The 15,455-nt window shown below is 35.6% G+C and overlaps 2 protein-coding genes across 2 annotated transcripts; both read left to right on the forward strand.

Moving 5' to 3' along the window:
* The first annotated feature begins 4,238 nt into the window (after nucleotides 1-4,238).
* Nucleotides 4,239-5,757, forward strand: LOC143145619 (putative GPI-anchor transamidase). The gene is made up of 4 exons (XM_076309161.1): nucleotides 4,239-4,490; nucleotides 4,564-5,169; nucleotides 5,255-5,365; nucleotides 5,436-5,757. Exons 1-4 carry the CDS (start codon nucleotides 4,434-4,436, stop codon nucleotides 5,670-5,672), a joined length of 1,011 nt encoding a protein of 336 aa, XP_076165276.1. The 5' UTR covers nucleotides 4,239-4,433; the 3' UTR covers nucleotides 5,673-5,757.
* An 851-nt stretch (nucleotides 5,758-6,608) lies between these two features.
* On the forward strand, nucleotides 6,609-9,357 carry LOC143145797 (uncharacterized). Its single transcript, XM_076309528.1, has 2 exons — nucleotides 6,609-6,768; nucleotides 8,363-9,357. The coding sequence occupies exon 2, from the start codon at nucleotides 8,363-8,365 to the stop codon at nucleotides 8,711-8,713; it is 351 nt and encodes a 116-aa protein (XP_076165643.1). The 5' UTR covers nucleotides 6,609-6,768; the 3' UTR covers nucleotides 8,714-9,357.
* The last annotated feature ends 6,098 nt before the right edge of the window (nucleotides 9,358-15,455 follow it).

The following is a 15,455-nucleotide window of genomic DNA, read 5'->3' on the forward strand; positions in this document are numbered from 1 at the left end:
GAAGCAATGGAGAATTGAAAATATAATGTTACAGAAGGATTTTTCTATTACTTTGTGAAATGGAATTTCTAAGCAGGGACGAAGATATTTCCATTTTGCAATTTTATTAAGATAGAATTGAACACGTTGAAAGTTTTATAACGAGTATTCACACTGGATTTTCGATCTTGGGAATGTTTTTATTATAAATTAATAAAGGAATGGAGAATTGAAAATATAATGTTACAGAAGGATTTTTCTATTACTTTGTGAAATGGAATTTCTAAGCAGGGACGAAGATATTTCCATTTTGCAATTTAATTAAGATAGAATTGAACACGTTGAAAATTTTATTCTTCGATAACTAAGTTTTTAAATATTCGATTTAATCTTAGTTATCGCGGACAATGAATTTTAACTAAACGACTTTTCTAATATTTCTTGTTTTATATGTATTGTATTGTGTAACATCTTTTCAGTTTTAATCACTTTGTTAACAATATTTCATTTCAACTTGAAAATTATCTAGCCTTGTCTATACGAGATTTTGTTCGCGAAAAAAATGAATTGCACCTTGGATCGAAATGTTTGATTAAATTATTTGTATAATTGTTATGTAACGAGCAATTATGCGATACCTTTATTTACAAGACAAAGGATTCTTCGTAATAAAAATAAGTGGATAAATGTTACATAAACGCTGTAATAATCCAAATGATTGATGCGATTGTGTGCAACAAAAACAAGTATTTTTTCATTCGATATTAAGAAAAAAAAAATAGAAACATGACTTTGAAACTAATGAATTTCTGTTGCAATACAAATTACGCCGCCTATTGTATAAATATATTAACTGCTCAAGGAAATATACGCGGAGTGTCTCAGAACGATTACACAATTATTCTATAAACAATTTACGTATTCTTAAATTGATATATTTTCATATTGCACGCACGATCTTCGAATATTGTAATTTTATATCTCTATCGTTGCCTTTTATTCATCATAACGTAAACATTATTTATTTCCTCTAAATATCATTAAGCAATGGAATCTTCGTTCGAACTTCATTTTAAGTTAGATAACATTGTAAGAAATTTTATAGTTGATTCGTTATTCTCGCTTAATTTATTTAGTAAGTCGCCTCGTTTAAATTATGACGTTGTTTAGTATTTATCAAGACTGTATTCTCAGTTAATTTATTGTAATACTCATTTCAAAAATTTGTTTATTCCTATAAACTCTGCGCGCCAACCAGGATAAACATAAGCATTATTTGCAAATACCTAAACAGACTTTTACATCTGTGCAATGAACGTAATGATTGATTCGGTAAAACCGCCCCAATCGTTTATTTCCTAAACATTTTATTCGTGTAAATAAATTAATGTAAAATCTTGCTCCATCGCGTGCAAACAAAAAAAGAAAATTTGTATCAATTCTGTTTTCGAAAAGGAGACAATGTTCGGCTTAGAAACAATCGAGATAAAAATTTGAACAAAGTACGACACGCGAAGAGTATTAGTTACTTGTTTAAAAATATACAAAGATGAAATCAAAGTGAATAATTGTAATAAAAGATTAGATGAATTTAGTAACTCACATTACCGATGTTCTGTGTCCATTTCGAGGATTTCTTCGTCGAATCTGTAAATCTAATAACAAATGCAATTATTAAACATTTATCATAAATTGCCACTCTTACTTTAAATTGAATATAAAATATACAGCATGATATGAAATTCAACTTTCGTGAACAGTGTTTGGGAATTATATACATAATTCAACGTTAAACCAATAAAAAAAAAAAAAAAAAAAAAAAGGAAAACTTGGTATATTATACAAATTGAATATTTCTATATGTTTTATTTTATTTTATCCAAAGAATATAAATGAGACTTCATTTTTGTGATTAACGCAGCGGCTACGTGATAATTTGAATTTATAAATTTATAAATTTATAGTGTAATATAATTCCAAATTTATATTTGTAAATACCAAATTCGATACAAATTTATTTCTAATATGTTGAAATAAACATGATATGAAATACGTTTACGATGCTATGATAAATGTAACCCAATGCATTGAACTTGTGATGTAACGTAGAGACAAAGTAGAAGTACAATAATGACAATTAACTGCAATAAAAAGTCCCTCTGAACTGCACGTTAATTTGCAGTACGTGTTGGTAATTAATTGTCGTCTCAGAATACATTTTCTCGACCGTAAACAGCTTAAATCTTCAAAAGTCTATCCAACAAATGTAATTTGCAAAAATACATTCCAAACATTTAAACAACCCGAGCAAAAGTAACATAACGAAAATTACAAAAGAATCATTAAACAGTCAGTTTTGCAATGAGTGAAAGAATTGTAAATCGATGAAAATAATGTACGATTTATTCTGAATTTCGTTCGTTGGTATACAATTCACTCACTATTGATGAATTCTTGCACTCATTGTTGGCTGAAAATATCAACAACAATTATTTGCAACACAAAAGTCGAAACCCCGAGCCGTAATCCTATCGTTATTCTGTTCGTTAAAAATAAGACACAGAACCGACCGTAGCGTTAAAACCATCGCGGTATAATGTAAAAGAGAAAACTGTAAACTTTTGGGTGGATCCGAGGAGAATTTCACGCAATGTGCTAAAAAAGTATTTAAAATTTAGAAAAGCTCTCGGCATCTTTCTTCGTGAGAAACCTCGGAACCACGTACAAGGTATCGAAGAAAAAAAATAAGAAAAAAAGAAAAAGAAACAATGAAAATTCTTCAGGATCAAGCATCCCGATGCACCGATATCTTTCTGTCTCGACGATTGTAGTTTAAGTTCAAGGATGTACGCCATTTTCAATGGAACGTATCCGTCATACTGCACGACTCGTGTAAAACGTTTCCCAACTTAAAGCGAGCGACCGATGTAACGCGAGAGAAGGAACAACCCGTGTAAATGAAGTGTCTCGTTAGCTTCCAGGGAACTGTAACGTTTAGTTAATCGATCGACGGGAGAAACGATGATCGAGAAACGTAGAACAGACCGAGCAGGACGTTTAACAGATAGAATCCATGCACGTCTATGTACCTACATTAAAATAATTGACACACGAATCATTGTAAAGGGTAATACAGTCGGGACGCCGTTTCTGCGAGAGACATTAAATTAATTGATCGCAAAACAGGATAGCCTATAATCTTTAATTAATTTCTAAGTTTCAAGAATGCTTTATCTAGGCGGTAACGAAATGGATTAACTTATAAATAAATGAATAAATTTATATGTATACATATTATATGTATTTGCAAGACGCGTGTCTTGTTGTATGTATATATACATATGTGTCTGTATGTGTGTATGTGGATGTATATACATACATATACATATATATCAGTAGCAACCTACTTTCAAGACTGTGGAACATCATAGGTGTATAAATGTTTAAATAAATTATTATAACGTGGCAATCAAACGTCGAATTGATTATTCCCAACACCTCTCCTCTTTTATATGATACGTTAGACGATACTTAAATGTCTTACAGTTAGGTAGAGACTTCTAGTGGCATTTTATGCGAATAAAATAGTGGGGCTATTTTTATTATTAAGTAACAGTGACTTTAGTATATTCGCAATGCAAAATATTACTTATTTGGACCTGATTAATTACACGTGGAATATAGACGCACCAATGACAATATAGATGTCACTTATGGTATTCGAATGAAACGGTTATACTATTTTACTTCGTTCGTAACCTATTGATTGTATTCAATAAGTCGGAATATTACAAAGTACGAATTATGAAATCTTTTTCGTAATTAATGATTAATTACTAATCGTAATAATATACATTCTCTACTTGTATCGATATTGCTACTGTCGTTATAAACAAGGTTATTAATTCGAAAATATAAATTCAAATGAAGAACAGCGTATACATGTAGCATATACATACCATTTACGTTAATGCGTTGTGCAATGTCATCGTGTAATCGCGTGCACAGTTCACTTATAAATGACGTATAACTATAATTACTTGTTTATCAAGAAAGAACACACTACTTTACGCAATCAAACTATTATTGTTTTAAATTTTATAACGACCGATGCTGTCTACACTATTTGAAAATAACTACTGAACGTTTTCAGCCACATCGTGGCAGCACCTGTCAATTCGATTGCACTGACATCTAATTGGCAACGTTGTACTTTCAATGACCTCATCTACACACGTTCGAAAGGTTATGTTCATTGATATAGTTTGTAAACAATATTCAAGATATTCGTGACAATAAAGAATTGTATACCGAGAGTTGAAGGAAACGTTTCAAATGAAACGATGAAAGACGTATAATAAATTCAAAAATATCATTTTTTGATAGATTATAATCGAATGTAGCGAACAGTAATATAGTTTATATGAATTCACATAATATATAAATATATCGAAATGTATTTAACATTTTTTATTACTTTATGCGTTTTTCAAATAAATTACGCTTTGGAGGTTTGTATAATTGAATTCGCAAGATTGCCCAAACGTTTTATCTTTGTCAAATACAAGAATCTAACCTTTACAGGTGTCAGAAAATTTGGCAAAAACCGGTCATTCGAACAATTGGGCAGTATTAGTTGATACCTCGCGATTTTGGTTCAATTATCGACATGTTGCAAATGTATTATCAATTTATCGGAGCGTTAAACGTTTGGGAATACCAGATTCACAAATTATTCTCATGATAGCAGACGACATGGCATGTAATCCAAGAAACCCTCGACCAGCTACTGTGTTCAATAACGTCAAGCAACATATTAATGTTTACGGAGACGATGTAGAAGTAGATTACAGAGGTTACGAAGTTACAGTAGAAAATTTTGTTAGATTATTAACTGGACGACTAACGCCAGAAACACCAAGATCTAAGAAATTACTAACAGACGAAGGGTCTAATATTTTAATTTATCTTACTGGCCATGGTGGAAATGGTTTTTTAAAGTTTCAAGATTCGGAAGAAATTACTAGTCAAGAACTTGGAGATGCATTGGAACAAATGTGGCAGAAGCGAAGATATCATGAAATTTTATTCATTGTAGATACTTGCCAAGCAAGTTCAATGTATCAGAAATTTTATTCTCCAAATATCTTAGCAGTTGCTTCTAGTCTAGTAGGAGAAGATTCACTTTCTGTGAGTAACAAGATTAGTTTTTTGTTCTGTTATTTATAACTTTTAGTCGAACAATATAAATATTAGTTACATTTTTTGTCTACAGCATCATTTGGATCCTGCTATCGGTGTTTACATTATAGATCGGTACACATATCACGTATTGGACTTTTTAGAACACGTGGAGCCTTCTAGTACCAAAACTTTAGGAGAATTTGTAAGTTTTTTAAAAAAATATTCCACGCCCTAATGGAATTCATTATACTAATAAGCATTCTGTATTCCAGCTCAAAGTATGTCCCAAGCATTATTGTTTATCAACGGTAGGAGTAAGGAAAGATTTATTCAGAAGGGATCCTGAAAAAGTACCAGTCACAGATTTCTTTGGATCATTGAGGCCTGTAGAATTAACAAAGACTATAATGAATGTTTTGCCTGTTAAAACAAATAAGACAAAGACTATTGAACCAGAAAGAAAATATTCCTACGTTGCACAGTTTCCCGATATAACGCAATTTACATAACGTCTAAAAATAAATACTAAATTTATGAAAGAAAATCGTATTATCTTTGTTTTAAGAATGTTTAAATAAATACATTAAAACATTGCGTACAAATATTTAATATCGGTACGAGAAGACAAGTCCTGACGCATGACGATCAGTTTTTAAATCTCTATCGTGTAAAGCGTAGAAAAACATTAACATCGTAAGTATGTACGGTATTTCGCATAGCATGTCTTTATCATGTTCGAGTCAGCAAGGAAGTCATGCATAGGAAAAAGAAATCAATAAAGACGTATGTGATTCAGAGTTAGGAAATATCAAAGTTTACTGTTTCTTAAGAGCAGCTGGTATAAAAGATAACAGAATTCTATTACACTATTGAGATATTTGAAACCAGTATTGGTACATTATAATTAAGAAAAAAAGTCTTGAACCATTTTGATACATAACGTTAAATTAACTAAATATTTTTAATACAATTAAATAATTTCTACGAGATTTTATTTATGTAACGTAACGTTTTTATATTGTACTCGATTCATTTATTGTTACTACCATTTTTTATAACTGTTGCTGCGCGTTTATCGTTTCGTATGTGTCTTGTCTTTGCAGTTATGCGTAGAAGTTCGCAGAAGCAATTGAATTGTATCTTTCTTCGAAAGATATACATACATTTCAGTATTTGACAGATAAGAGTTCACGATCATTGAATTAGAAAGAACTTCACCTTGCTCTAACAGATATGCGAAAGTGGTCATGGTCAACGTTATAATTTCTGGAATTATCTCTTGACATTGAAGAACTAGTAGTTCGTCTATCGCCGAGGAGAGAAAAAAATCTGATTTGCGATGTAAATAATAAACATTTCTCCGTATCGTTACGCGTTAATGTAAGTTATTATATATCGGTCTATCGATGTGATAGACGAAAATCTACGTAATGATTTCATCGAACGTATGTATATGTTGCATATATAAGTCTCATATCAGTCACAGTAATGGTCAGTTAGTAAAACGCAACAGACACCGTTGTACGGGACTTATAATCGATCTGTCTATTCTCGACCAAGAGCAGAATTCATTAATACGTGTCGAGTATTGCGGTTTTCTTAAACGTGAGTATTTGTTGCATTTAATCGTATCAACTTGAAGAGTCTCAATTCTCGATTAAATCGAATAGGTGCGCTTGAAAATTTCAAGTTCGAGTTTCACTTGCAAATTATTAAACTTTCCAACAAAATACTACGTATGCGTTTTATTATAACATCTATAACTATAACGCTTTTTCGGTGCAAATTACTCTTTGAGAAAAAAAGTCGTCGACTACCACAGACTACGATTTATTAAAATTAAAATAAAATACTTTTTTATTTTATCGTATCTTTTTTATTATACTCGAATAATGCTTTCAAAAATTTGTAAATTCTGGCAGGATGTTCGAATGGAACATTTTTACACGTAGCAAAGTAATACGTATTATATTTTCATGTTTTTTTACAGTAAAAGTTACGATCGTTAAAATCCTTTTCTAGATTCTAATTAACACTAACCAAAACATGCGATAATCTCGTACTGGTGTATATCGAAACGTCTTACCATTTTCAAATCCGTGGCTTCGTTTTCGAATTATGAGCGGGAGGCGTGACTTCCGAGGCGCGAAATTTGAATCGTAGACATCTGAGTGCGCGTTCACACATGCACATATTCACACGCGAGTATCGTTGACAGCACTGTACCGTGAACTTTAACGTATCTTAGCACTGGCTTTAATAATCGACACACCAAAACCACACAATCTTCGTACTTCAATAATTAAATATATTTATTACGTGCTTTAAACAACGTCTAATTTCTTAATCTTCGGTCGCGGTAGAAACAATCCATTTCTACGCCCTAACTTTAAATTAATTACTTACTGAAACTTTTAAGTAATTTTTACATTGAAAAATACACTCTTGTCCAGATATCGGGAATTATAATATCCGTATGCACACGATAGATCAATTTCGCATCGTTCTTGTAAAGTTAAATGTACTCTGGAACGCGATCTCAAGCAAACAATATACAAATCACAGAAAAAACATTCTCCGAGAGAGCTCTGCGCGTCTTCACCGCTGAAAGAATACTAACTGCTAGATATTCCGCTCGACTTTAGAAGTATATTAGCGTCCGTTTGGGAACACTACGTTTCATACGTATTCGATGTAACGGAGAAGCGTAGGTGGTCAGTCATTGGTACAAGACGCAAGCTTTCAGTGACTAGTGTGGAAGATTTACGACAGGGTTGGGCCAGAGAAGTATCGCGTGGCTCGCTTCGCCGGCGTGTGACGCGTGAACGTCGCGCGTCCACGTGTGAGTTGCGCGTACGAGCGCCTGCGCACTAGATCATCGGGGGATTTGAATAGCGCGCCCCGGAAGTACGGATCTTTGAACTTCGAGCGCCGATATCTTAAAAACGGAGCCTCGAATCGGAAAATCGTAAAGAACTTTTCGATTTGTTTTTTCACAAGGAATCTACGCGTCTCGTTAAATGAAAAACAAGCGGTAAATTTACTTGGGTAAATTTTGAAACTTACCGAAAAATAATATTTCATTTCGAGGAGACAAAAACTTACCTAAATGATCGCACGATCGAACGAACATCGTGAACTTCGTCCGCTTCGTGGATCTCGATTTACAAAATTTTACGAGCAGTGACTATTGTTTCAGATGCAGTTGCTTCGAAGTTTGATCGTTATGTGCGCACTGTGCACATTGTCGTTGGCGTACAGATTAGGCGGTAAATTTGTGCCGGTGCACGAGATTGGCACGAACACACTGTCACCTTTGATACAGCTGCCACCCGAGGATCCAGCGATACACTCCTTTCCAACGGTACCAACGGTCCCTCTTGTGCCCGTTTGCAACAAGGAAGGATACTTGCGGGATCCATTCAACTGTGGAAAATTTTATTACTGTCAGTACGTCGATGCCGTGCCAGCAGGCTTCTACTGTCAGTCTGGATTGATATTTAACACGGTTACCAATACCTGCGATCATTCTACACACGTGGACTGCTGACCAAATATCGTCGAAACATTCGAGACGTGAACTTTGGGTTGTGTGGCTGTATTTATTAATTCTTGTATGCCTGTGTGAGTGTTTGTAAATAATCCGCGACCCTTGTCTTTCTACGAATAATCAATATTTATTTTACGATTCTAAGCACTCTTGGCAGTATTTCTCGATCGGACGAGTGTGAAGCAAAATCGAGTTTTTTCCATGGCGCGATTGTAATTTATTTTTTAATTAAAATGTGAACGCGTACCTACGGAACGATAATATCGTTCCTTGTTAATTGGTTACGGACGAGAAATATCAGCTGTAAGTTCCGAGGATTTAATAAATAAAATTCTAAATTTCGACGGTGATTTGTTTCATCGAGCGTTCTCTTCACGCGAGCATAAAATCTTACAAAGTGAGACGAATGATTGACGATGGCGGCTCGTACGGGAATTGAGAAAAGAAAATGTTTAATTCTTCGCACGGAAGAGTATATCATCGTAAGATTGCTGACAAAATAAATAAGTAAGGTTGAAACGTGTGCGAGTGTTACTCGAGATCGGTACTCATTTAATCGAACGCTGAACGGGTACAATGAATCATGATTTTATTTGTTATATAATAATATCTACAATAAAAATACCACATCGTTTGAAAAACAATTTTCGTTACAATTATACAGTAATTTTATATAATAATATAATATTTAGGTTTTCGTTCCAAATAAGATGTAGCGACGAACATACACCTCGCAGTGGGGAGTGAGAAAATACATTTTTTTTTTGTTGCAAATTCCACATTGATTTCTTCACTCAGAGTTACCTTTGTTTTCTTTTTTTTTCCATTTTTTCATTTTTTGTTCATTTGCAATACGGAACGGGGCCACTCGAAACGACACCGGGCACCGGCCATCGCGTTTTCTCCGAATCTTCGCGCTCGCTCCGCTTGTTCATTTCCAAGAAGAAAAAAAGGTTTCCTGTTCGCTCGAGTGGGTGGGCCTTGGGTGAGCGTGGGTGCAAGAGATCGTTTCGAGTGTCCCGTTCTTCACCTTTTTTTTTTGTTTGTTTGTTTGTTTGTTTTTACATATTTCGCGACGCGTGCACAACTGGCCCGCCTTCGTTTTGTTCTTTTCTTTTTTTTTTTTCTTTCTTCCCTCCTCGGTGAGATAATACAGAAATATTGGATTAGAGCGATCCAACGTTTTCCTATCTCTTCCTTGTAACGCGAGCACCTCGCTCGCCTAATTTTAACTACACTTAGTTAATAGTACCGTAATGTCATCTCAATATATATATCATTGTATTAGTTGTCATAATATATAGAAAATACATATAACAATTATTTAAATGACTCACAATCAATCATTTTGTTAGAATGTACATATATGTGTATACACACGCGCAGGATATGTATACATATATAAATACACGCATACACACATGTATACACACATATATTTATATAATATATTTATATATTTATATTAATCGGTGTGTGTGTGTGTGTGTGTGTGTTAATTTTACATGATATTTTTTTTTTTTTTTACACTCGTCGTACAGAGGGAGGAAAAGGATGGCGAGGGATTCTCTACGAGACGGAGGGGAAAGTGGTGGGGGTATTTGGAACATTCCGAGAGGGGTGGGGGGCGGGTGGTGGGGGACGAATAGACCTCTCATACATTTACATTGTCTTTGTCGTACTATTAGTTTTAAAGTGAAATTTCTCGGGACTTACGTTGATATCTTACAAACATGTTTTTTTTTCTTTTTGCTCAGTTTTGTCTATCTTGTACTGTTGTACGTATCCTTCGCTCTAACGAACTATCGTCGTTTCGTCGTATCGTTTCGACCGGCACGGAGCCGATGGGGAATCGTTTCCATTTTTTTTTTCTTTTCTTTTCTTTTCCGTTGTATCGCGACCGCTGCCATCTTTCGTCCGCTTCGGATAACGGATCTCTCGAGTCTCCCGAGCTCCGAACACCGGGCGCGTTTGTTTCATTCTCTCCTCCGTTGTCGTCTCGTGACCTCCTCGTTAACGGGACATAAACATTTATCGTGTATATTTAATATATTTATATCTATGTATATATATATTTATATATATAAATATAATTCATATATTTATAATGTATATATACATATATTTGTATATGTAAATATAATACATATATTTATAATGTATATGTACATATATTTATATATATAAATATGATACATATATTTATAATGTATATATATATATATATTTATATATATATTTATAATGTATAAATATAATATATATACTTAGAGTATATAAATATAATATATATGTATAGAAGGTTCTTCGCTACATTCTCTCGGGTGATCCTGTTCTATCTCGACGTCAGGGGTTTCAACCACGGGCTACATTTCGATTTCGATTTCTGTGGCTGGCACCGGACGATGTCGAATTATGTTTTCGCGCACTGTCGCCCTGTTTCCGCGAAACTTTTCTGTAAACTGTACTCGAACCGGATGACGAGGATCAAAGGATACTTCTACCATGGTAAACGCACGATTGGAATCCCGACACGTTCAACGTACGTAGCATCGCGATGTTTCGGAATTTTTCCTCTCGGACTATGGAAAGATTTCACGCCAATGTACTGTGCGCAGCTCGCAAGAAGTCATCCGGGACGCGCTTTCGCTTTCGATACGTCTCGTCGTGGTGATTTTCTCGCCACTCGGAAACAGTGACACCGTATATACACTCCGACGATGATCTTATGTTTGCAATAGGTCGTTCAGGTTGTTTACGTTGTAGGTTATTCAATAAGATTTGTCGTTTCATCAAACTTATCGAACAGTACTACATTGAACAGTACTGTTCGATAAGTTTTATCGAACGATGAAAGTTATTGAACAATCTGGTTCTATACTGTTCAATAAGTTTTGTTTATATAATTTCAATTAGTTGAGTTTTTCAATAAGTTGAGTTTTTCAATAAGTGGAGAATTTCAGTAAGTTCAATAAGTTTTATATAAATAAAACTTATTGAACAACCTAGTATACAGTGCTCCAATGACAACTACTACAAGTAGTATTCTGAGTTTGGAATTCGTGTTTTGGCTCACACGTATACACGCATAGTTGTTTGTGCGAATATGAAATTATCACGGTGTTTATACGGAGCCATTGTCTTCGAGTTCATTGACGAGGGACCTCCATGTACTGTTCGAAGTTGGAAAGAAGGCGGACGACGCGACACAGGACCAAGAGGGGTCCCTTGCTCCGCCTATCCCCACTACAAAACTGATTAGTACCAATAGATGCGATCTCTTTGACCAATAGCACGCCACGGTTGAAACTGTGCACCAGTAGAAGTGGAATCGAGCCACTGCGACTGAGAAATCATGGTTTGAAACACGTATTACAAATATCCGTACTCCAATCCGTGTGATTTTTGACACACGTGTATCTGTAAATTATTTCACGTATATTTAATTACACGTGTATATTATCGCACGTGTATTAACGTATCCGTGTTCAATTTGTATAATTTTTACAACGTACCGACTAATTTCTGACACCACAATACAATTTTACAAATTTTGAGGTGGTGAGTATAAAAATAAATTAAAACACCAGGTTATAGAAATTCTAAATTTCACATAATTTCATTGACAGTATCGGTTACTCCCGAATGTTGTTTTTCAACTACTGGAGAAACATTGTTACCCCAAAAAAGTCGTTTATCACCAGAAAATGTGAACAAGAAGATCAATCGAGTGTATACTTTCCTTTTGCAAATTGGAAACCAGGTTCTAAAAATTCTCCGAATTAAAATACGACTACGTTGATATATCTGTAGTCGAGTACACGTGAAATACTATACACATATTGAAATACACGTGAAATACTATTCACATATTGAAATACACGTGAAATACTATTCACATATTGAAATACACGTGAAACAGTACACGTAACAGTAACAGTAATAATAGTATATACATAAAATAACCCGTACCGAGATACGCGTACGTTAAATACCCGCGAAATTTCTAATTATGACCAATAGGATGTGCAGATCTTAGCCCCGCCTACTTTCCAACTCCGTACAGTAGTTTCTCCGTCGCTCGATCCAATTGGTACGCGCGACCTGCTCAGCCAATGACACGCCACGGGGCGTGTCTCTCGCGCTCGGACCAATCGGATCCGCGTTCCTCCCGCGTGCCATCTCGTCAGTCGCGCACAGTACACGATAAAGAATGGGTTCGAGCCCGCGAAAGGACGAAAAGGACTGGCCGCGTTGCTCTCGTCCTTCCACCGCGGAAATTTTCGCCGAAGTATGAAAATTCGTTCAACGGTCTTCTAATACGAACTCTTCGAGTTCTCCAAGTCCGTCGGTTAAAACCATCCTCGAAACATTTATCTATAGTTCTCTTTCGCGCGCCTTATTATCCGTATTGAGCAGAAAGGTATTGCTATGTGGTTGCTCGTCAAGAAAAAAATTCTGTCTTTTGATATGTCTCTTTCTTCCTTTAATTTTCACTCGCCACGGTCTCTCCCCGATTCATACGACGAGGCTTCGACCCTAACCCTTCCGCTACAACGACCCTCTCCTTTGAAACGCTCTCTACACATTGCACGTGGACACCCCGACGTTCAAGTGCACGTCTTACCCTTAAAAAATGATCTCTCTCGCAATTCGATTTTTGAAAAAAAGATTCTTCCCCCCAGAGTAACATATTTATAATTTCTCGATAAACTTATCTTAAATCGAACAATCGCAAGTTCGGATTAAATGTACAGGGTACCGTGCAACCGTAGCGATTATAGCGAAAGGGTTAGTATCCTTCGGCGTCGTTGGTACAGTTATCGTCGACAAGACCAAAGACGAAGGATCGACCAACCCCGAAGCTCGTCTCGATCGCAACCCCTAATTCTCTCCGCCTGTTGCGAGCCTTTAATCGAAAATTTCAAGGACTTTTTTACGACTTATTTTGTACATTTTTTTTTTTGCTTCGAGCAATCTCGCCGAGAATACTGTTGCGAAGGGGTTGAGAACCACTGTTGCGGGAAACACGGAGGATACAGGACTGGACTTTGCGTCGCTAGATCTACGATTTATCCGCGGTGAAGGGCCGATACTTCGACGAACCCTTTCGCGACACCAGAGTGAGAATGGTAGGCGACTAAAACACTGATCGAAGTTTATAAACGTTCTTCTCTTTGTCGCACAGAAAGTACAGATTTGACATTTATGCTCGGTATGTACAACGGTAACGGCTCGATGAATATTAATGACGAATCAACGCACGAGTTATCGTATCGTGTGAAAATACGTGTCCAGCCCTAGGATAACGGGTTCGATCGACAGAGGGCGCTTCGATTGATCGTTCGTGCGTTCAAATCACCAGAGACAACGTGTTCGTGGGCACGAACGACACTGTTTCGTACACCGATGAAACGATCAGCAGTGATCGGAAATTTTCTACGTTCTCGTGCACGAACGAAAATTGCTCGAGATTGTTGTCACGAGTACCAACTGACTCGTCATAGGTGTTCGAAAATGAATTTCCACGCCCCCGTTTCTCTCGATCGGTGAATCGTACGATAGGTGCACGTTTCCTGCCTGTTTACGTTTCGCGTCGTTGCTTAATACTGTCGCTTACACGATCGCTTAATAGTAGACGAAAATTAATAATCGGGGCACGTCGTCGCCACTGTCGTTGTCGTGAAACGAGGGTGGTCGACGTTTTACCCGCGTATCTGTGTATTTTGATTGAGAGCTTCAGCCACGGTTATTCTGTTTACAGTGTAATATAATACCGATTTCCTTTATTATCGTAAATAGTAGTAGCTAGCGCGCGTGGAATGCGCCCGAGAGCCCGCGTCATCGATGATCAATAATAAAATCGCGTCGAATGTAACAGGTTTCGACCGTTCCCGATCTATTTCGGGAATCGGTCGCCATTTTGATTGTCAATTTTGATTCTCCGATCAGCGACTTCCGACTAACGATGGGACCGACTCGATCGCGTACACATTAACAACGATACGTGTCGATTTTTCAATATCTTGGAAATAAATCGTTATCGATATCGGTAAGAGGTGTTTGTCGATCTGTCGTAATTTGTTGCGGTATCGATATTATTCGAACACCAAGTATCGTCGAGCACTCGTTAAATATTCAGTATCGGAGTTGTGACTTTGAATCGATTTTTGTTTACTCAATTTTTCGAATATTTAGAATTAACCTTGTAATCTCTATATCGATGGCTTTTTTTCTAAAACTGTAAAAGATATTGAACAAAAATTATTTTACTCGTTATATTAAATAGATATTGGTTTGGGAATAAATTAATGAATTAATAGGTGATACATAGGTGTCTGAAAACATTTATACGAACGAATTATGATGTAAATATGTTGCAATTTTGCAATCGTGTGCATTGAAAGGTTTAGTTCTTTTTATCTCGATTAAAAGACAAGGTCGAGTAAAAAAGATGAATAAACTAAGTAGTAGCACTGAATAAGACTAAGATTAATAAATGATTAATCAAATTATTTTTGTTTACGAATCTATGATTTCGATGCAATTGTTGTTATTATTGTACTTGTTTAATTTAAAATATTCAGCCCGACTAACCATGGAAAATGAGATTCTAACCTTGAAAAAGATTTATTTCTCAGCACTTTTCAATGTATCGAATCAAACAGATATCGAACTTGGTGTAATCGATAGGTATCGAAAATCTCGTGTTTCGATAAGCTCTAAGGTCGCTCGAAGACGT

Source organism: Ptiloglossa arizonensis, chromosome 4, assembly GCF_051014685.1.
Source record: "Ptiloglossa arizonensis isolate GNS036 chromosome 4, iyPtiAriz1_principal, whole genome shotgun sequence".
In the NCBI taxonomy this organism is placed as follows: domain Eukaryota; kingdom Metazoa; phylum Arthropoda; class Insecta; order Hymenoptera; family Colletidae; genus Ptiloglossa; species Ptiloglossa arizonensis.